At 43.1% G+C, this 23316-nt stretch overlaps 1 protein-coding gene across 4 annotated transcripts in view; it reads left to right on the plus strand.

The window, feature by feature from the left end:
• The window catches only part of myh11a (myosin, heavy chain 11a, smooth muscle), a 34756-nt gene extending 12861 nt beyond the window's left edge, over positions 1-21895 (plus strand). For 2 of the 4 annotated variants that reach the window (XM_077015306.1, XM_077015307.1), the window contains exons 5-42: positions 1892-1991; positions 2598-2624; positions 4542-4634; positions 4728-4791; positions 5166-5264; positions 5536-5679; positions 5818-5913; positions 6016-6134; positions 6254-6406; positions 6498-6671; positions 6751-6924; positions 7049-7163; positions 7469-7662; positions 7904-8025; positions 8279-8348; positions 8652-8812; positions 8923-9031; positions 9135-9266; positions 9468-9674; positions 10282-10419; positions 10557-10680; positions 12053-12224; positions 12421-12633; positions 12913-13057; positions 13374-13580; positions 13664-13768; positions 14281-14433; positions 14538-14786; positions 15046-15258; positions 15422-15634; positions 15748-15909; positions 16014-16142; positions 16447-16535; positions 16932-17055; positions 17210-17418; positions 17534-17642; positions 18948-19120; positions 20471-21895. In XM_077015306.1, coding sequence (XP_076871421.1) covers positions 1892-1991; positions 2598-2624; positions 4542-4634; positions 4728-4791; positions 5166-5264; positions 5536-5679; positions 5818-5913; positions 6016-6134; positions 6254-6406; positions 6498-6671; positions 6751-6924; positions 7049-7163; positions 7469-7662; positions 7904-8025; positions 8279-8348; positions 8652-8812; positions 8923-9031; positions 9135-9266; positions 9468-9674; positions 10282-10419; positions 10557-10680; positions 12053-12224; positions 12421-12633; positions 12913-13057; positions 13374-13580; positions 13664-13768; positions 14281-14433; positions 14538-14786; positions 15046-15258; positions 15422-15634; positions 15748-15909; positions 16014-16142; positions 16447-16535; positions 16932-17055; positions 17210-17418; positions 17534-17642; positions 18948-19120; positions 20471-20609 — 5419 coding nt within the window. In that variant the 3' untranslated portion in view covers positions 20610-21895. Of the gene's footprint in view, positions 1-1891; positions 1992-2597; positions 2625-4541; positions 4635-4727; positions 4792-5165; positions 5265-5535; positions 5680-5817; positions 5914-6015; positions 6135-6253; positions 6407-6497; positions 6672-6750; positions 6925-7048; positions 7164-7468; positions 7663-7903; positions 8026-8278; positions 8349-8651; positions 8813-8922; positions 9032-9134; positions 9267-9467; positions 9675-10281; positions 10420-10556; positions 10681-12052; positions 12225-12420; positions 12634-12912; positions 13058-13373; positions 13581-13663; positions 13769-14280; positions 14434-14537; positions 14787-15045; positions 15259-15421; positions 15635-15747; positions 15910-16013; positions 16143-16446; positions 16536-16931; positions 17056-17209; positions 17419-17533; positions 17643-18947; positions 19121-19415; positions 19449-20470 lie in introns of all 4 variants that reach the window. The other 2 variants (XM_077015309.1, XM_077015308.1) reach the window with 2 other exon arrangements.
• The last annotated feature ends 1421 nt before the right edge of the window (positions 21896-23316 follow it).

Here is a 23316-nt window from a genome sequence, read left to right on the forward strand (position 1 = left end):
TCAAGTGCCAGACCTATATTGCATGTATTTATAGAGTGAATGAAGTTTCTTTGATAGGCATATACAGAGCTGTCAACAAATTGGTACTTTGATTTGACAATAGAATTGCTTCTGAGGTTAAATTATTTTTATGTCCTGGGGGAGATAAAAAAAACCAGGACACAAGTCTGGGGGATGTGTTCCTGTGTGGTTTCACGCAGAGGGCTGAGTGACCCCAGGAAATGTTACTTCTGTTCGGGTTTATTATTGTCCTTCAGCAGTGGGAACCAAGCAGTGGGGTCACCTCAGGCCTGCTCCAGCCAGCTATTCACAGGAAATCTACCATATGTGCTGATGAGAAATCCAGATTAGCTTGTGTTTAGCCTTTAGCATTTATTTGCTATGTTTGTTTATTTTGCCCTGAGCTATCATTGCCCATGTGCGCTAGATATTCAGTATCCCTTTGGTCCGTCAGAGATATGCCCCCTCCTCCCCCCAAATGCCCACATTTTATTTGGAAGAATTAACAAATAATTGAACAATTTAGAACAATTTGAACAAAATAGACAATTTGTCTATAAAAAGTCATTTAATTTGAATAATTTAGTTTTATCATTTTCTCTGGCCTATGTGTTTAGTGGTAAAGGAAATGGAAACCACCATGGTGGTGCACAACCCATCCTACTGCCTGGAATCCTCTGATTTCATCAGTCAGTTTCCGGAATGTTCTACACAGGATTCTGATTTGGATAGTTTGGAGGGGCTCCTGTAAACTTCCTGCTGTATAATAGTGCTGTCAAAAATACTATTTATTTTGGATAAGCTTAAGTGTTGTTAGTGATGGATATTAGGCAATCATTTTTGTGCTTTTCAGAGGCTTTAAATGTTCTCCTGTATGTCAGTCAAATTGCTTTTAACACTGACACACATGAACACTTAATGCTTGTGGCCTGTAGCACTGATTCACACTACAGCACTGGTGCCCTATAGTGTTGCTTAACACAGGAATACTCATACCTTGAAGAGCTGATACACAGACAAATTTGTGTTCTGTAGCACTGACGCGTACAATAACACTCACACCCTGAAGCTTAGACACCCACAGCAACACTCATGCCCTGCAGCACTGACACACTCTCTAGGTCTGATGTACCCACTCACAAACATTTATATCATGGTCTGGTCTGTTGACACAACGACGCACTAGCATTGCACTAGTTTTACATCAGTGCTATTGATTATTTGCTATGAATTAACAAACGAATCACTGTGATCCTACAAAATGATTCACATGTATATAAATGTATGTTGGGAGTGGTGTAAAAGTTGCTCGGCTTGTGGATGAAAGGTTGAAAGGAAGAGTTAGCCGCCTCTATTCTGCCCTGTCAGGGTCCTCCACTGCTGCAAAGCTGCCAAAGAGCCCATACCAATATTTCCTTTTATGGACATGTGTATGTGTGTATAATACATGTGTGTACGCATGTCCGGAGAGAGGGTGGAGAGAGAAAGTTGGAGGGCTTATCTTTTTCTCATATCACAGACCAAAGGCTAATGCAGCCTGAGAGAGTGCTGTTCCACAGAGATCATCTTTCCACTCTTTCTCAGTTCCTCTAGCTGTTCTTTGTTGTGATGTGAAACTCGTATGCGATCCTTCAACACCAGGAAGCTGCTCTCACTCAGTTATTTACTGATTATTTGCTTACTTAGACAAATTGGATAAATGATCTGTCCAGAAGTGGGGACAATGTACCATGGAGATTAGTTTGTCTTTGTGTTGCTGTGACTTTTAAATCTTAAATCATAAGCAAACGTTAACCCCCCCCCCCCCCCCCCCCCCCCCCCCCCCCCCCCCCCTTCAGAACTAAGTGATCATGGCAGTATTGTATCATGTGTTTTCTGTTCGGTCATGCAGGGGTGAGTCCGGCGCTGGAAAGACAGAGAACACTAAGAAAGTCATCCAGTATCTGGCAGTTGTGGCCTCATCCCACAAAGGGAAAAAGGACACGAGTGCTGTAGGTATCACCATCCCGCAATGTACCAAACAACTGCATGGTGGAATCACCAGCCCATCCAACAGCCCCCTGAAGGGCATTAGTGCAGCCCTGTGTAATGCATTCAAGTTTAACATCGGTTAAAGTTTCACTTTTCTCTAGGGTAGATCAACTGTTTACACACAATTGCACAGGATTAGTGTTACAGTTTTTTGGTTACTGTAATATTTCAGTTAACTGGAAGTTATTGTTTAAACACTAAATCTTTTTGGTAAATGGGTTAATATTAAACTAACAACACTCTTATTAGGATAATATTCATAGGGATATGAAATAACAGTTTGATAAGATTATAGAGGTCCTAAATCTAAATGAGAATAATCTCACATAATAATACAAATGTTTCCATGCAAAAACAAAAACAAACAACTAATCACAGACTTGTTAAATCCAGCCAGTCAGTGTTTATGTGGTGAATGAAAGGTAATATTGCCTTTTAGTGTGATGTCATGGTAACTGGAGCAATAGCTTTCATTCTTCATCATTAGTTTTTGTCTGAATTGTCCCTTTAACAGAACAGAGACTTTTAGTTTAACAGTTGATCTAACTACACTTTCCCCCAAATAGCAACATGCAGGACAACAGTTGGCCTATGTGAGTAGAAGAGAATGCTTGGAGTTCTTTATGTGTGTGTTTGTGTGTGTATGAGCGGGTGGGCGGGCGGGCGTGTGTGTGTATGCGTGTGTGGTGGTGTATTACATTCAGCCCAAGACCTGCATGCCCAACTCACAGAGAGTGAAAATAGTGAGAATGAAGGGGCACTCACAATAAGATCAGAGTGTGTGATGATGCAGTAGAACTCACTGTAAATACTTAAACATCACATCCAAAATGCTCTACACGACACAAATCACATGGAAAACCATATTGGGAGATTACACTCCCCCTTCTGAGATTGAGTTAACTCTTTCTTTGCCAGAGGCTGGAGTCTGGCATTGAAACAGTCTGTCCCTCAGTCATGGAGCACAGTGTGTGAGCATGCTTATTTTCCCCTTTTGGTTTTACGATCTCATTTCTCCATATTCACCTAATCAAGCACAGGTTAGTAAACACCCTCTGTTAAACTCATATGTTTATGTACTAGGAATTCATAATGCATTATAACACTTTTTACAAGCTTGCACACAATGTGCAAAATGTCCACATAGGTTAGAAATTAACTCAGCATGGAAACCATATGAAAACGGACACACGTCTTATGAAACATGTCTCATGATTGAGTCTTGTAATGCTTGTGTTATAGCTGATTATGAATACATTATACCTGTGATATTTATATGAGATTCATAGAGGGTGTGTAGTGGTATGTAAAGATGGTAGCAGTAGTGATACACCTTATGCACAGTTTGGATTTGAGCACCACTTCTGATAACCCTTTCACAACAGTAAACATATCTAATGTTCAGGGTCCCAAACCCTCTGAGAATGTCAAGCTTGTTAGCCTTCCTGCTGGGGTCTTTCCCAAATAAGGATATGTATATGCCAATGACTCAGAAAGAGATCCCGTACCCCACCAGTTCAGAGGGGTTCGTGTATCCGCTGACCAGCCTCCCACTGTGCTGGAGTCTCTGCAACAGGAGAATTGGGAGACAACATCAAAAGACGTTTGAATCCTTTTCCCGTCAAAACCTGCAAAGTGTTTTTTTATGAGCTTTTGTTTCTTTTTTTTTTTTTTACGATTTCTATCCTGTCCTCGTTTCTCACAGCAGCTTGTGAAGAGCTGTCTGTCGTCTCTCCTTTTCTCCTCCTTTTGCCTTCCCAGGAGATTACAGGGTTCTCCTTTACTTCTGTCTCTCTGTGCGTGTGTGTCTGCGTCAGCAGCCCCAGCTTCCGGCACTCATCTGTCTCTGGTACATATCTTCCTTCTCCACCTTTTCCCAGCCTCTCGCTGGGTTCAGGCTTAGCGGAGCTATGAGGACTGCATATCAGTGTCTGGGACTGATCCAGTACCGAATCAGAAATGATCATCTACCTATGCAAAAAGCCACCTTGATAAAATACATAGTTCTATGATGTTTTTGCTTATCAGAAGAAATCTGCAGTTATAAATGTCCAGTGAGAGTTTTATAATGGAAATAAATGTTAGATTCAGTCAGATTACGTTCAGTTCATTTTACACAAAGCCAGGGATGACCAGAAAATTCAGTTGCTCAGTTATACCTCACTCTAATCTCCCTTTAATCTTAAGGATTACTGAGGGTCTCACTATTTCAGGCTAATGTCAGTAAAGACTCGTTAAGGGCCATAAACGTATGAGATTTACAACGTATGAGATCTACCTTTATATACTATTGTCATAATAATTCAGATGTTTGGATTTACGTTTGAGCTATTAAGCCATTTAGTTTATATGCCAGAGAGTTTCCTTTATATGTCCTTTATATGTCTTCTCTCTATGGTTGTCCCACATGTCTCCCTCTATTAGTTTTCATCTTTTTTCTTAATCTGTAGGGTTATAAAATATGATAATCTGTGTTATTGCAATTTATGGTTGTCTGGCCTGGCCTGTAGGGGGAGCTAGAGAAGCAACTGCTGCAAGCCAACCCTATTTTGGAGGCTTTCGGTAATGCGAAGACTATAAAGAATGACAACTCATCACGATTTGTGAGTTACAGGCCTAAAAGTATTCAAATTGCACCATAAATCCTAAATGAATAACAGAATGTTAATGCTCTCAATCCTATACATTTTCCACAGGGCAAATTTATCCGGATAAACTTTGACGTGACTGGCTACATCGTTGGAGCCAACATTGAAACCTGTATCTTTACTTACTGAGAGGAGTTTTAACATTTCTTATTAGTATCAGACCCACATGACAGGGCAGTCATGGTCTGGTGGAAGGGAACTGGTCTTGTGACCAGAGGGTTGTGGGTTTTATTCCCAGGTCTGAGGCCATGACTGAGGTGCCCTTGAGCAAGGCACCTAACCCCAACTGCTCCCCGCACGGGCTAGGCCTGCCCACAGTTTTTTTTTTTTTTTTATTTATTACATATTTGAAACTCCTAATATTAACACTAAGGGTATATAAGCTGAATCCAGATCTAGCCCTTCATAACTTTAAGCCAGAGCCCCAGTAGAGTAATATGTTCAGTGAGATTATTAAATGTTTCCTTAATACTGCTCCTCTCTCAGACCTACTGGAGAAGTCACGTTGTATCAGACAGGCAAAAACAGAAAGAACCTTCCACATCTTCTACTACATGGTAGCAGGAGCGAAGGACAAACTTCGTGGTAGGAACTTCAGGCAAATGTATCATTTACTAATTATGTTAGGACACACAAAGATCACTTATTGTCTGCAATTGGCTGTCCACATAGTGTTAGGGTTAGGTGCTAACCCTAACCCAATGAAAAATGGTAATTTTTCAGTGTTACCACACTGGCCAAAATTGCTGATAATAACTTTATGAAACAATGCCAGAACAATGGTAATTGAAGCCAGAGAATGCATTGTTCATGCCATCATTCAGTTGTTCATGCTGTCCTCCCGTTTATCCACCAGAGGAGCTGCTGTTGGAGAACTTCAACAAATACCGCTTCCTCATGGAGGCTCATGTGCAGATCCCAGGCACGCAGGATGATGAGATGTACGAGGAAACCATGGAAGCCATGTCGATTATGGGCCTCACAGAAGAGGAAAGACTAGGTAAGAACACACAGAAACCCTCCTTCACAGGAGGGGCAATTTAACACGCATACATACATTATATACTAAAGACAGACCTTTTGTTTTGGATGAAGGAGGATTTGAATCGTTTGACGTGATCCTGGTCTTCCTTTTCAGGCATCCTCAAAGTGGTGTCAACTGTGCTGCAGCTTGGAAACATTGAGTTCAAGAAGGAGAGGAATCAGGAGCAGGCCACCATGCCCGATAACACAGGTGAGGCTTCAATGCAGTTATGTATGAATATATTTATTGGTAGTTTTAACCCCCAAAAATGAAAATCTGTTTGAAAATTAACTCTCATTTTGTTCCTCTTAGCCGCCCAGAAAGTGTGCCATCTCTCAGGCATCAACGTGACGGACTTCACCAGAGCTATTCTGACTCCTCGTATCAAAGTGGGCCGTGAGGTCGTACAGAAGGCCCAGACCAAAGAACAGGTAACATGTTAAAAATGTCCATATGCAGTTAAGCTGTAATTACCATGTGTATTAGATTTATTAGATAATTAATTATTGAAACATTTCTGAAACATTACATTTAATCTGCATTTTCCCAGGCTGATTTTGCAATAGAAGCACTGGCAAAGGCTACATATGAGCGTTTGTTCCGCTGGATCCTGGGTCGGGTCAACAAAGCCCTGGACAAAACCAAACGTCAAGGCGCCTCTTTCTTGGGCATTTTGGACATCGCTGGTTTTGAAATCTTTGAGGTTTGAAAGCTTCCATGTTGGTAAACTGTGTTATTAGTTGCAGTAGTGCCTCAAAAGAACAACTGCTGACGGGTTTCTAATCCTTCTACAGGACAACTCCTTTGAGCAGCTGTGCATCAACTACACCAACGAGAAGCTCCAGCAGCTCTTCAACCACACCATGTTCATTCTGGAGCAGGAGGAGTACCAGCGCGAGGGCATTGAGTGGAACTTCATCGACTTCGGCCTCGACCTGCAGCCCTGCATTGAACTCATTGAAAGGCCGGTAGGTGCTGTTTTCTTTGAGTGTTTTATATCAGCTTCAGATGGCTCCACTTGATTATCATTTGTTTTTACTCATACAGAACAACCCACCTGGTATCTTGGCCCTGCTGGATGAAGAATGCTGGTTCCCCAAGGCCACAGACATTTCCTTTGTCGAGAAACTCTGTAACACTCATGCCAATCATCTCAAATTTGCCAAACCCAAACAGCTGAAGGACAAAACTGAATTTTCTGTGCTTCATTATGCTGGAAGGGTATGAATATTACAGTGAGAATGTATTTATGAATATAACTGACTCAGTTTTCAAGCCCCGTTGAACTTTTAGGGTTCTTCTTTAGCAGTGCTGATATGGCCAGCTTGTATTCCCTGTGAACCAGGTGGATTACAATGCTGTGGCATGGCTAACCAAGAACATGGACCCACTTAATGACAACGTCACTGCGCTGCTGAACAACTCGTCCAGTATTTTTGTGCAGGATCTGTGGAAGGATGGTGAGTAGCAGGAGCTCAGAACTTCATGAATGAAGACAGAAATCAGTGGCATTAGGCACTGAACATTGATGTCATTAGATGATTGTGAAAACAAAAGTGTTGCATGTTAAAATGCAAAGAACATTATATCTGCTTCAAAAGAACATTAAATCTGCTTCAAAAGATCATTATATTCACTTCAGAAGAACATTAAATCTGCTTCAAAAGAACATTAAATCTGCTTCAAAAGATCATTATATTCGCTTCAGAAGAACATTAAATTTGCTTCAAGAGAACATTAAATCTGCTTTAAAATATTCTCTTAGCGGATCGTGTTGTTGGGTTGGAGACAATAGCCAAGATGTCAGAAAGCTCCACGCCAAGTTCCTCCAAGACGAAAAAGGGGATGTTCCGTACAGTCGGCCAGCTGTACAAAGAGTCCCTGGCCAAGCTGATGACGACGTTGCACAACACACAACCAAACTTTGTCCGCTGCATTATCCCCAATCACGAAAAGAGGGTGCGTGTCTGATAGACTGCTGGTGTGGGGTGTAACCGACCCAAATATAATACAAATAAAATCATAATCCATAATTCATTATCACAATGCTAAGACTTCATGGCAGCCCTATCACTATACTGGAAAAAGATTAGATTATAAATGTTAATACATGTTTGAGAGATACAAATGTTATATATACAGATGTTATGCATGTGTGTGATACAGATGCTGATCTTAGTGTATATGGGTATAACCTTAGGCAGGGAAACTGGATGCCAACCTGGTTCTGGAACAGCTAAGGTGCAACGGAGTTCTGGAAGGAATCAGGATCTGCAGACAGGGCTTCCCCAACCGCATCGTCTTCCAGGAGTTCAGACAGAGGTTAGTACCTCAAGCGCAAACCAAAATCAATATTTTGTTAATATTCTTTTCAAAACTATAGTACTATAAAATACTGTGCAAAAGTCAGAGTTTACGCATTCTAGTGTCCTCTGAAGTAAATAAGCGAGTTGAATGTTACTTTATTGAATGTACTATCTTCAGAAATAACTCTGTTGTAATTTTAGTGGGCTCTTTGAAAGGTAGATGTCAATTATATATGTTTTCTTCTTGTGTGTTTCCAAATACTATCCAGATATGAGATCCTGGCTGCCAGTGCAATTCCAAAGGCCTTCATGGATGGCAAGCAAGCCTGCATTTTAATGGTAAGTGCACCACTGTGGTGCATTAAAGAACAGTTCTGACTACTGATCTAACTACAATGTCTCTTACTATACTGCCTTTTGCTGTGACTACTATAGTGCCTACAGTATTGATTACCTTACTGAGTGTAGTACTGACTATGGAACTGATATCAATACTGACTATAGTATTTACTGTGGTGGAGTAGCATACTGATTGCAGTACTTATTGAGGTATCTGAGGTATCCCAAAAAACTGGTGCCTGTCTATCACATAATAGATTTTATTGCAATACTGCATCTCTTACATATATCTCATCCTTGTAGATTAAGCACCTGGACCTGGACCCTAACCTGTACCGGATCGGTCAGAGTAAGATCTTCTTCCGCACTGGAGTTCTAGCTCAGCTGGAGGAGGAGCGTGACCTGAAGATCACCGTTATCATAATTGCATTCCAGGCCCAAGCCAGAGGCTTCCTGGCCAGAAAGTGAGAATGCTCCTCACATAGGGTATCTGTAAAACGTGCTTAGAGTTATTAAAATATAAAGTCCATTACCTACCTGAGCGCATCGGTGTGTGTGTTTTGTCTTCCTGCAGGGCATTCGCCAAGCGCCAGCAGCAGCTGACGGCTATGAGGGTGATCCAGAGGAACTGTGCTGCCTACCTCAAGCTCAGGAACTGGCAGTGGTGGAGGCTCTTCACCAAGGTGAGCAACATTCAACAGGCTGCCACGTGCCTGTGTGTATGTACCTGTCGTAGGTTCTGCAGCCTATCAGAGTGGCTGAGCCATGTGCGTTTACCTGTCGCAGGTTAAGCCGCTGCTGCAGGTGACCCGTCAGGAAGAGGAGATGACCCTGAAGGAGGAGGAACTGCAGAAAGCAAAAGAGGCATCGCAAAAATACGAGACGGAGCTCAAAGATATCGTTCTGAAACACACACAGGTGCTGCTTTCAGATTCATCTCCAACACACAGTTTAGCCGACTCACCCACAGCACCCACAGACTAATGCGTGTCAGCTCGACATCACCCTGACATCACCCTGACATCACTCTAACAGCGCTCTTATGGAGCTCCTGCTGGAGAGATGTATGACATGATGCTGGTCGCAACGGCGGTGTAAGTGTGGCGGTGTGCCCTTTAGCTGGTGGATGAGCGGAACACCCTGCAGGAGCAGCTGCAGGCGGAGACGGAGCTGTACGCAGAGGCGGAGGAGATGAGGGTGCGTCTGGCGGCCAAGAAACAGGAGCTGGAGGAGATCCTGCACGAGATGGAGGCACGGCTGGAGGAGGAGGAGGACCGTAGCGCCTCCTTACAGGTGGAAAAGAAGAAAATGCAGCAACAGATCCAGGTGTGTTGCACTTACCACTGACCATACTGTATACTGGAGTACAAGTACATGCTGACTCTACATACAAGAACATACACTCACAGGACACTTATTGGAAACACCTAAACCAGTATTTAAATCATAGCCCTCAATGTCCTGGGAGTTAAGTGTGATAACGAAGTGGCAAACCTTTTGCATTAAACATTACAAATTCCAGGACTGGATTTTGATTTGGGGTCCAGATTTGAATACCACTGAAATAAACTCTTTGTAGATACAGTTTGCAGATGTACAACTAGGGCAATAGCAAATCATTTGGTGTGCACAGTTTATGTTTGTTTACAGTTTACTTCATGAAAGCTCTGACAACAGATCACTATCAGTCACCATGACAAGCAATACTGCTGTTTATATTAAACTTGACAAGCACAACACCCACAGCTATGTCTGTCTTCATGCTGTGTTGAGAATGGTCCTAAATAAAATCTGGTGACCATTAGCATTTAGGTTCAGACGTGTACCAACACAGATATTTTACAATTGGTCTGTAGCTTTATTTAGATTTTCTCTTCATGAACAAAACAGAATGAACACCCACACAAGGTGGCTTATTCCAAACTGTGTACAGGAACTAGAGGAGCACCTGGAGGAAGAAGAGGACGCTCGTCAGAAGCTGCAGCTTGAGAAGGTCACATGTGATGGCAAGATCAAGAAGCTGGAAGATGACATTCTAGTGATGGAAGACCACAACAATAAACTACTAAAGGTGTCCGTCTGCCTTACCATACCAACATGTAGCTGATGGGCATGTGATGCTCTCGTGATACTTTGTGATGTTGTGAACGCAGCATTAAGACTGTGAGCGCTGGTGGTTGGTGACGGGCTGTGCCTCTGTGTGTGCAGGAGAGGAAGCTGTTGGAGGAGAGAGTGGCTGATTTCAGTGCCAATTTGGCAGAAGAGGAGGAGAAATCTAAGAACCTGACCAAACTGAAGAACAAACATGAATCCATGATATCTGAATTGGAGGGTGCGTACCACCAAAGCCTGGATAATCCTATGTTGAAGTGCTTTGCTTTGAAAGTGAGGGCCCAGGCGTCTCTGCACAAAGCCTGTAGTGTTACAGCATATTGGTGATTTTGTGACCTGGGAAGAGGTGTTTGGGTAATATATTGGGTTCTGTCCCACGTACCTTACCCTGCAGTACAAATTAAGTTGTAGACATTTTTGTGCAAACTTACTGATCGCCATAAAACCAATCACTAAGAACAACCACTTTTGTTTTGTTAACTGGGGGTGCAATTGTAATTGTATTTTGGGAATCCAATCAATAATTAAAGGTTGCAATGGGGGCAGGTACCGTGTATAACACTGTACACCACTGGGTTATTAAGGCCCTTGGCAACCGTTTACTTAATGAGCTAAGAAATGTTTTAATAATAAACAAAAGATGATTGTATTCAGCCAGACATGTTTACAGCATAGATGAATCGTCACTTGCAGTACCTCTGTATAGATGAATCCTCACTGGCAGTATCTCAGTATAGCTGAATCCTCACTGGCAGTGCTTCAGTATAGATGCACCCTCACTGGCAGTATCACAGTATAGATGAATCATCACTGGCAGTACCTCTGTATAGATGAATCCTCACTGGCAGTACCTCTGTATAGATGAATCCTCACTTGCAGTACCTCAGTATAGATGAATCCTCATTTGCAGTACCTCAGTATAGATGCACCCTCACTGGCAGTACCTCAGTATAGATGCACCCTCACTAGCAGTACCTCAGTATAGATGAATGCTCATTTGCAGTACCTCAGTACAGATGAATCCTCATTTGCAGTACTTCAGTACAGATGAATCCTCATTTGCAGTACTTCAGTACAGATGAATCCTCATTTGCAGTACTTCAGTACAGATGAATCCTCATTTGCAGTACTTCAGTACAGATGAATCCTCATTTGCAGTACCTCAGTATAGATGAATCCTCATTTGCAGTACCTCAGTATAGATGAATCCTCATTTGCAGTACTTCAGTATAGATGAATCCTCATTTGCAGTACTTCAGTACAGATGAATCCTCATTTGCAGTACCTCAGTATAGATGAATCCTCATTTGCAGTACTTCAGTATAGATGAATCCTCATTTGCAGTACCTCAGTATAGATGAATCCTCATTTGCAGTACCTCAGTATAGATGAATCCTCATTTGCAGTACCTCAGTATAGATGAATCCTCATTTGCAGTACTTCAGTATAGATGAATCCTCATTTGCAGTACTTCAGTACAGATGAATCCTCATTTGCAGTACTTCAGTATAGATGAATCCTCATTTGCAGTACCTCAGTATAGATGAATCCTCATTTGCAGTACCTCAGTGGTGTTTTCCTTTGACCTCCAGTGCGTTTAAAGAAAGAAGAGAAGTCCCGACAGGAACTGGACAAAGCCAAGAGGAAGCTGGAGGCGGAGTCCAATGACCTGCAAGAGCAGGTAGCAGACCTGCAGGCCCAGATCGCTGAGCTGAAGGCCCAGCTCGCCAAGAAGGAGGAGGAGCTTCAGGCGGCGCTCGCACGGTAACAGCTGCCTAACGCCGTTTTCTCAAAAATGTTTTACTGCCGAGAACCATGTCAACATAGTATTTCTCTGTCAGTGGTGCTATCACGTCTCATTTATTAAGTACACATTCCTTTGGACATGGTAAAATCCCCCTAAAAGTGACATTGACATAGTGAGGTGATATGGGAGAGTTTTTGTTTGTTTATGTCCCAGCTTGGAGGATGAGACAGCTCAGAAGAATAATGCCTTGAAGAAGATTCGGGAGCTGGAGGGCCTGATCTCAGACCTGCAGGAGGACCTGGAGTCGGAGCGCATAGCCCGGAACAAGGCCGAAAAGACCAAGAGAGACTTGGGAGAGGAGCTGGAGGCCCTGAAGTCTGAGCTGGAGGACACACTGGACAGCACGGCAGCACAGCAGGAGCTGAGGTTAGCGCACACCCACCACTGGCAATAAGTCGTAAGGCACCTGTGGACGTGGCAGAAATGATGTAACGAAGAGAGTCCAGAGGGGGCAGTAGCGCTACCATGGGGTCATAATTATAACTGCACCAACACGTTGAAAATGTCACACCTCCTGTTTCACTGCATGACCTATGTTGTAGCGGGCGCGTTTACTTCCGTCCACCAGTTACCAAACGTCAGCGTTAAAGTTCCACCGCTTAACCGATCTGCACCCCTGCCACGATTGTGCCTCTGATTCTGCAGGGCAAAGAGGGAGCAGGAAGTGACCCTGCTGAAGAAGGCGATGGACGAGGAGGGCCGCAGCCACGAGGCACAAGTGCAGGAGATGAGGCAGAAACACACACAGGCTGTGGAGGAGCTGACGGAGCAGCTGGAGCAAGCCAAGAGGGTTAGTGACCACCACACACGCGCACGTGCAGAACACAAGGCGATAACACCATTCACTATGGTCATCGGTCCAAAACTGTGTGCGCCGATGTCGAAATATAATTTCGTAAATGCATGAATTGCAGTCATTTTTCTTTTTGCCAAAAACATCTAAACGTACCATACATAAACTTAATGGCATTATCCCTCCCACTCTTGCATAATACAAAGTATGAGGGTGTAAAATTAAATATCTGCACAGTGGAGAAGACACCATCATGACGGTCCTTGCACGCCCGTGTCCTGACACCTGCAGATGTGTTTTGTGTGATTGACAGGTGAGATCCAACCTGGAGAAGGCCAAGCAGGCTCTGGAGAAGGAGACGTCGGAGCTGACGGTGGAGATCCGCTCGCTCGCACAGTCCAAGCAGGACGTCGAGCACAAGCGCAAGAAGGTGGAGGGGCAGCTGACGGAGCTGCAGGGCCGCTTCAACGACAGCGAGAGACAGAAAGCAGAACTCGGAGACCGTGTATCCAAAATCACAGTGGGTAGCTGACAGCTTTTGGGCCACACTGGAGATGCATATGTTAATAAGAGCATCGCTAGTAATGGGGGGTCATCTTTCAGGTGGAACTGGAGAGTGTCACCAGCCTCCTGAATGAAGCCGAAGGGAAGAATATTAAGCTGAATAAGGACGTGGCCAGCCTGACCTCTCAGCTCCAGGACAATCAGGTATGATACACAAATACACAAAATGCAGCCTCAAAGCAATTCACAGTACATTTAAATAAAGCACTTGAAAATAGTAACAAAAAAGATAATAGAATAAAAATGAGTTTTCATTTTTTTAATCACCTAATAGAATGCTAAATATAAATGTTTTCATTTTTAAAAGTAACAGTAGTGACAAATAAGCTTCTTAGTGTTGTGTAATCTGAAAAACTAAGTAAAAAGCTTTTAGTGACATTATCAGGTTGAAGTCAAATATTGTGCCAAAATTTGTAAATTTCAAATTTTTTTCTGTTTTTTTCATTATCAAAAATGAATCTAGTGTTATTTTTTTTATTCTTTTGTTTAATTACAACACATTTTTCATCCAGCTAATAGTCAGAGTCAGAGGCCTCCACAAACTGATGGATGTGTTAATTAGTATTGCTACTTTGCTGGAGGCCAGATGGTAAAAAGTGATCTGCACTGGAGGCTAGATGCTGACCCCTGACCTGTAAGCTCTGATGTGGATATAGGAGCTCTTGGCAGAGGAGACGAGGCAGAAGTTGCAGTTCTCCACCAAGCTGCGGCAGATGGAGGATGACCGCAACAGCCTGCAGGAGCAGTTGGAGGAGGAGACCGAGGCCAAGAGGAACGTTGAGCGTCACGTCTCCACTCTCAACATCCAGGTAGATCTGTTGGTCATATTGCCAGACTTGGCCTGCACTACCATAGAACCCATAACCTCTACTTAGACTGTGCATTTTGGGTTTGGTTTTTGCTGCATTTACAGCTGTCAGACTTTAAGAAGAAGCTGGATGAGATGTCTGGGAACGTGGAGCTGCTGGAGGAGGGTAAGAAGCGTTTGCAGAGAGACCTGGAGGCATCCAACACTCAGTTTGAGGAGAAAGCAGCCGCGTATGAAAAGCTGGAAAAGACCAAGAACAGGCTGCAGCAGGAGCTGGAGGACATTCTGATGGACCTGGACAACCAGCGACAGCTGGTGTCCAACCTGGAGAAGAAGCAGAAGAAATTTGACCAGGTTTCCTTCTGTCATCAATACATTTTGGATAAATTAACACATCTTATACCTGCTTACTGCTGCTTATTTGATGTTTTAGCTTTGTCCAGAGCAGCCATTAATCAATAAAATGTTGTTCTGAAGGTTGCTACAACAGCAGCGATCCAACCTGTGTGATCCAACCTGTGGCCTCATGACTCATTGTTTGCCCTCTGAGTCATTACGTATATTTGCAGAGTCAGTCGTCCACCGAGTCATAACCTGTGTTCGCTGCCTTCAGATGCTCGCAGAGGAGAAGAGCATCTCCAGTAAGTATGCAGACGAGCGGGACCGTGCAGAGGCGGAGGCTCGAGAGAAGGAGACCAAGGCGCTGTCTCTGGCCCGAGCGCTGGAGGAAGCCCAGGATGCCCGCGAGGAGCTGGAGAGGGCAAACAAAGCTTTGCGTGCAGAGATGGAGGACCTAGTCAGCTCCAAAGATGATGTGGGCAAGAACGTGAGTCTGACTTTCGGTTAGCTGATTTCCAAATCCTAAATGTATTCTCAGTCTTGTTGTCACCTCCAAGATGAGAAGACCATTGATGTAGATCATGTAACATTTTAATGGCTTGTATTTTTGGCATGTTTTTTTTTTTCTACTTCAACCCTTACCCTTACAGGTGCATGAGCTGGAGAAATCAAAACGTGGGCTGGAGGCACAGGTGGAGGAGATGAAGACCCAGCTGGAGGAGCTGGAGGACGAGCTGCAGGCAGCAGAGGACGCCAAGCTCCGTCTGGAGGTGAACATGCAGGCCCTCAAAGCCCAGTTCGAGCGGGACCTGCAGGGCAGAGACGAGCAGGGAGAGGAGAAGAGGAAGCAGCTGGTCAAGCAGGTGTGTGAGCTCGTTCACCTCAGTGGTGTCACTCGTATTGTGGGGGGACGCATGACCGTCACCAAGAGGGTGCGTTCCGTGCTGCGTGATACGAAAGGTCAATTTCTCGACAGGTGCGTGAGCTGGAGACAGAGCTGGAGGATGAACGCAAGCAGAGAGCCGCACTGTCAGCTTCCAAGAAGAAGATGGAAGGTGACATGAAGGACCTGGAAGGTCAGATCGACACGGCAAACAAGGGCAGGGACGAAGCGATCAAACAGCTGCGCAAGCTCCAGGTGCCCACTGCAGGCTTCCGCCATGCAAAAACACGCACACCAGTCCTCAGATGCACAGCTCTGTTCACCCCATCAACCTTCTGTTGTCGTCTTTGACTTAACAGGGCCAGATGAAGGACTTCCAGAGGGAGCTGGACGATGCACGTGCTGCCAGAGAGGAAGTGCTGTCCACCGCCAAGGAGAGTGAGAAGAAGGCGAAGAACCTGGAGGCCGAGCTCATGCAGCTACAGGAGGTGGACGGATTTTACGAACATCAATACAAGTGCTGTAGCTCCTCACCATAACCAATTACTGGAAAGCAATAGACCAGATAGCAAGTCAGTCAGACTCATTATGTCGATTATACTCAAAACCGTACTTCATGATTCATGATCACTGGTAAACTGAACAGCCAACATTGGCACACTGTCATCACACCCGAGTGTGGTTGAAAGGAGCTGGAAGTCTAAGATTCAGAACTTCAGGATTGTGGTTTCAATACATCGCACTCTTGTCGCAGAGCAGCTTTGAACATTAACCGAAACTGTTGGTTGGTAGGACCTGGCTGCAGCAGAGAGAGCCAAGAAGCAGGCGGAGACCGAGCGGGACGAGCTGGCAGAAGAACTCGCCAGCAACACATCTGGAAAGTCAGTATCATGAAACCAGGAGACCATGGCCAGAATCAGCCACTACCAAATGAACATCATGAACAAATGAACATTTATTTGCACAAACCGCCATTAGTTAATGGTGACTCTGATTCTGCACAAATATTTATAAAATTAAATATAAAGCATTTTTGATTTGAGCTCTGTTCTTAATACGTGTATAGTCGTGTTCGTAAACTATTGCACTGCATCAAAAGTGGGAGAAGCTAATTTATAGGTTTAGCTCTGCAACTGAGAAAATGCAGATACATTTTAGTTTACAGAATGGAGATATTGACATTCTGGTTGCAAAGTATGAGCATATGATCTATGATCCATACCTGTGATGTAGATGCATTGCACTGCTTGCTAAAGCACAGTTCTGACATGGTGCAGGTCCGCACTGAGTGATGAGAAGCGTCGTCTGGAGGCCAAGATCTCCCAGCTGGAGGAGGAGCTGGAGGAGGAACAGGGCAACATGGAGATGCTCAACGACAAGCTACGCAAGAGTTCACAGCAGGTCGTTGGCCACCAGCACACACCACAACGCTCTCATGCATCAATCTCATGCTACAGGATGTCATCCACCCAGCATGTTCTGTGAATTCTTCCATCCATCCATCCAGCTGAGATGTTCAGTACTTCATTTAATCACCTTTTCTCTCGATCAAAAGGTTGATCAACTAACAAACGAGCTACAGACCGAGCGCACCACCTCCCAGAAGAACGAGAGCGCCCGTCAGCAGCTGGAGAGGCAGAATAAGGAGCTGAAGGCCAAACTGCAGGAGATGGAGAACCAGGTTAAATCCAAGTTTAAGTCCTCCATCACCGCCCTGGAATCAAAAGTGTCTCAACTGGAAGAGCAGCTTGAACAGGAAAACAGGTAGGAAGCACGTTTTGATACTTGTATATATCTTAATAACTTCCAATGGGTAAAATGAGGTATTTGTTTATGTACACACTGATTTAGTAGTAACACATGATGGTTGGTACCTCAGGGACAAGCAGACGGTGGCTAAAACAATGCGACAGAAGGAGAAGAAGCTGAAGGATTTGATCGTTCAGGTGGAAGATGAGAGGAAACAAGCAGAGCAGTACAAAGACCAGGTCGGCCCATCTTCACACACGCTCACACACTCGTGTGGATCCACATCATAATGCTGCCCCCTATAGAGTAGAGTCTGGCATGGCATGTGCTTCTTCTATGCAGAGTGACTGGCATGAGTTGTTAGGGACAACTGCACATTCATGTGTTGATGGGTGAGTCTTATATGTCAGTGGCTAGTCAGCAACTCACAAGGGTGAGAGAAAGAACTCGATTCTGATCACCGACAGAACAGGAACTGCTTCTAACAAAAACAAGGAACTTCTAACTAAAGTTTGGAAGTTGTGAAGAATTTAAAGTCATGTTAACCACAAAAGTCAATATAGCAAAAAGCAATTGCATTAACTACAGCTACAAAGAGTCACCTACTAGCATATGCTTCCTTCATGGATGTGACCTTTTCCTTTAGTGGTAGTTGTGCTACAAAACCTCTTCTTACTATCAGTTTACTTTGTGGGGACCTTACTGTGCCTTAATTGTTATTTGTATGCAGTTCAACAATCGTATGACATTATGGAAACCATGGTTTAAAAAAAAATCTATATTTAAAATACTCTATTAAATGCATGTTAAACATTATTTCTCCTGCAATAGGACAAAACCCCATTGAGTAGCCTGTCTTTTAATATGGGCAGGAAAGACAATGAAAGATAAAATATCCTTTTTCTGAGACCCATGTGCACATTTGTGATCACTCAGGATGCAGTCCTTGTTGTGTGCATGAAATTGTTGAGAAGAACTGCTTTATCTGCAGTGTCAAAGCTAAATATTATTTATGTGGAGTCTAATCAGACTCTCAGCATTGACTATTCTATTCTAACTGAAACAGCAGTTTCTTTAAGAGGATAACTCTGGGAGCAAAAGGGTGTTTGAGATCTCACAACACAGAGACTGAAAATTCTGTAATAATTATCTACTGCTTTTGAAGTAGTGAAGTGGCCAGACTGGGACAGACTTCCAACACAAGAACATTTAAATCTGTGAACTGATCTTGTTCACACCCAACATGTCTGCTCATGAATAGGTTTGTGTTGGCTGTAAATCTGACAACAGCTTCAAAGAGCATAAAATATCTGGGATCATTTCAAATCAGCAGTTTAGTCCAGCTATCTTAGTAATGCAAATATGAAGAACAAGGCACACACACACTCATACACAACCACACAATCACACCGACACAACGCTCACCAACACCCATGCCCATTCACACAGACTCATATGATAATACTGCATTTATTAGTTGCATGCCTGTGATGTTTGTGGACACGCGTACAACCGTGTCACGTGTCTGTGCCGCATGTGTGCAGGCGGATAAGGCAAACGCTCGGGTGAAGCAGTTGAAGAGGCAGCTGGAGGAGAGTGAGGAAGAGTCCCAGCGCATCACGGCCGCCCGCAGGAAGCTACAGAGAGAGCTGGACGAGGCCACGGAGTCCAACGACGCCATGGGCCGCGAGATCAACTCTCTGAAGAGCAAACTCAGGTACAGCTCAGCAGAGGACCACGGAGACACAGTGCTGGCTGTGTGTCATCCTTACATGTTTTTGATGTATTCTTTAATCTGTTCTGGGGCAAGCATGCGACTGGCTTGATTTGGTCAGACCTTTGCTTTTGACCTGTTTTAAAATGAACTACTGAGTCATAGTTCAGGTTAAATTTTTAACAAATGAATTTATTAACTGGAACTTTAGCAGAATAATGAGAGCTATGTGAGTTGAGCTCTGGTGTTATCCTGCCCTGTTAAACTGGAAGACAAAGATTGTGTGTCTGTATTACAGAGGCAACCCCGAGCCCACACAGTGACCATGCAGGTACCTGTGTACTTAGCAGCAGCTACAAATACTTCTTTTTGACCTCTTATTTCACACCAAACATTTTGTTCTCATTGCCTAATAAATTTCTTTTTCTGAGTGAAATATGGTTTATCTATCAAGTAAGTAAGGTGCTTGTGGAAACCTAGCCACAATGAAGTTTTCTTAGAGTAGCTGTAGCAAGCATTTAGATCAGACCGGGACCATATTTCTCTCTGCCTAATATGCGGTTGACAGAACCATCTCATTTAACCTGTACTTACAGGACTCAAATGAGACAGCCATGCTCCATTACCTCTTAACCTTTAGTGTAATATTCTTCTCTAAAAGACTCACCCGTGGCTGTATTCTGGCGGGAATCATATGATTGTTTTCATGCCGTCCAAAGTATGCACAAATGTACAAAGGCAAGTGAAAACAGTTTATGCCTCGCTATGGTAGGAATGCAGTCACAGCCATTTCTGTGCATTGCTTCTCCCACATCCATCAAGCAAACCCCTACAGACAGATGCTCACAGACAGATGCTTTGGTAATTGTTAGGTCCTTATGAAAGCTTATGATAGGCTTGACTTAGTATGTTCAAATTTTAGGTCATTAGTATAAATATTATACATATATTACCTATTGCAGGCTGAACGTTGCTTTTATTGCCTGTTCAAGTAAAAAAAAAAAACAGACCAGTCATCACTCCATGATAGGTTTTTCAAATATTAAACACTGTTCTTACATAAGAAGTAGTTTTCCTGAAGGGCTTTGTTTGACTCGGTCACTCTTTCTTTTCTGTTCATGCTTTTAAATTTTTTAGGTCTTATCTTTTATGTTCCTCCCTAAGCTATCAAATTGCTGGGTTTGGACCACAAGACATTCAGTTAATTTGTCAATAAAATCTAGGCAAATAAAGATGTACAATGCAAAATGTCTTGCAGATTTCAGACCCAGGTTATAATAAATGTAGACAGTACACTGCACAAGTATTGTGCTGTTTGCATGGTCTTACTGTAATGTTGCTGTGCTGTTGCAGACGAGGTAATGAGCCATCCTTCAGCAGCGCACCCAGACGCTCGGGGGTGGGCCGTCGAGGGGTGATTGACAGCTCTGATGCTGCTGAAGATGACACAGACATGCAGGGTGACTACAACGGAACAAAAGCAGGAGAGTAGCGAGGTCACATGACTCAGCCACGCCCTTCTTCACAACCCTGTCTTCCTCTGCTTAAAAAACAACCACAAATTTATATGACTAATCTTCTAATTGTCTTTTTTGGGGGGTTTGTTTGTTTGTTTTCTCAAGCACTGTTGTTCAATCAGACTTTTGACTTCTCATAAGTGGTAATTTCCTTAATTGACACAATAAAATTTTTACTTTCCCTTGGGCCTGCAATACTGGCCTCCATTGCCATTGGCATTATTATTATTTTTAGTTTTTTTGCTGGTCTTACCAATGATTGAAAATATAGCTTTTTCAAGATGGCTTCAGATTTGTTAAAGTTACTGAGGCGTTATAAAGAGATAATGCTTACAGTAATGCCAGTGAAATCCTCTGGTCCAAGCTGTGCACATATATGCTAAAATTTGCTTTGCGATTTTGCGATATAGAGAACATCTATATTTGAATTTTGAACTCAGAATGTCTCTGTATTCCTTGTTCTGAGCCCCATAAATCCAGTGCCCTGCACAGCAGTGTTGTGATGATGCATACAGCACACAGGTGTTTCACTAGCATTTTAATATGTTATTAATAACATGAGAGTCTGTCTGGTCCTAAAAAGCTTTCCCTGGATATTTATACCAGTTGCACTGCTTTAGTTTTGGAGTTAGTAACTATGGGGATGCTAAGCCTTTTTTCTCCCTGTGAACTGAGATGACTTCCAGGCTCTGATGGAGTGCAACTCCACACACAAAACAGGAAACTCCAGACTAAATGCAGATTTTTTTAGACTTTTTTTTTTTAAGAACTATAGCTGAAACAGTGTTACGCATCAGGTATTTTGAAATTTTATAGCACTTTATGATCACTTTCAATCTATGCAGCAGAGAATTTTATGTAGGAAGACCGTGTTCTCCTGTAACTTCAGAGAACCAAAAAGTGGTATTATAGTAGTAGTATAGGAATTTTATTCTCAAACAAAATATTTATACATTTGAAATAAAATATTCTACATATAATTGGTCCCAATGAGTTGTCTTAGTAAAAGAAAGATGGACAGCATTAGTACTTCTGTTAGGGAGGGGGAATATCTTTGGGGCAGACATTGACTACAAACACATCCATTAATATAACTATTGGCTTCCCTAAACTGCAGAAAGGATCTTGATAGCGTTGGATCCTGTTGTTCTAACCCTCTCCACGTGTCACCAAAATGTAATCTATGTTTATTATTGGAAATGATATTTCACGCTATAAATTTGTGAAACCACTTGCACATTAAAATAAAGTGTGAAATAAAAATCATGTCTAATGGGTTTTGTGTGCATACTGAGTTTGCTGCTGTCAGTAAATGCAAATCATGAATTAAATTATTCGGCGACTCTTTACAAAACATTTTGTTATATGGTGGAGTCTGTATCAAAGTGGGGTCAGATCTTTATGCAGCTAAGTTCACTAAGCAGTGATTTTAGTGAGATCACATCTGAAGTCTGTACACAGAACCTGTATTTTTGCTGCTTTGAGCTTTGTCAAACACTTCATGAATCTCACCACAAGAGTGCAGTCCTTCCTCTTCTGATTTCTTTCTGGTGATATACTCTTATCCCAGTACCATGAACCAGCAATAAACAAACACACAGATACACTTACACTCTCCTTTCCTGACAATATCAGATGTAAATACTTTCTTCTTCAAATGGTGAATATATCAGTTTAAATAACCTATTGGGAAGCAGAGGAATTACTAGTCTCTATGTTGGGAGGAGTGACAGTTACAGTCCAATGACTTTTCTAGCACAACACAGTGGCTTGGTGGTTAGCACGTACGCCTCTCAGCATTGGGGTCTTCAAGTCCCTATCTGAGTGGAGTTTCCATGTTCTCCTCGTGTCTGCGTGGGTTTCCTCCCACAGTCCGAAGACATGGAGGTTAGGTAGATTGGCAGTCCCTGACAAATTCTCCCTGAGTGTGTGACTGTGTGTCTCCATGTCCAATAAAAGCAGTTGTCTGAGTGTGTGCATGAATGTGTGTGTGCTTGTATGCCCAGTGGTGGATGGTGCTCTGTCACTAGGGCCTGTCCTCTCTCCCCTGCTTGCACCCCATTCAGTCCCCTTAGGGGTAGAGAGTACACTGTGCGCAATTGGCTGCCGGATTAGGGGCCGTCATTCAAGACATTTACAGCTTTGGTACTGTAATGGAAGGGCATGTGGTTCACCTGACAATCATGTAACATGTTAGCAGTGCACATTATCAGAAGAAAATGCCATCACAGAGGACAGCAGACTGTAGGTCATGATGCTAGTTCATCACTTCTTGGATGTATCTGACTGTACTGTAGAACTGTGTGGAGCTATAGCAACCAAGACCTACATTAGCAATAATGACCAATCAGTTCAGTTCAAATCAATCGGTAAGGGCTCTCTTACCCTACTGAGTGTGTGCAGTGTTGAATTCTTTCAACATAAAGTCAAGTTTAACAACCACATCAGTTTAACGTGTAATTTTCATTTAGTTGTTTTCTACACAGAAATGGCTACCTAAAAGATTTGAGGAAAATTAGGCTGTGGTTTTAAATCATAATAAAAACGGGCTTGACTGTTCTATAATGCAGTGAACGGATTCCTCATGAAACTGAGACTGAAGCACTTCAGCACAGGAAGTGGTTTTTGTTGCACGAATAAAAATATGAAAGAATACCAGGCAGGAAGTAATGGTAGTGTGAC

This window comes from Brachyhypopomus gauderio, chromosome 8 (genome assembly GCF_052324685.1).
Source record: "Brachyhypopomus gauderio isolate BG-103 chromosome 8, BGAUD_0.2, whole genome shotgun sequence".
NCBI classification, from domain to species: Eukaryota; Metazoa; Chordata; class Actinopteri; order Gymnotiformes; family Hypopomidae; genus Brachyhypopomus; species Brachyhypopomus gauderio.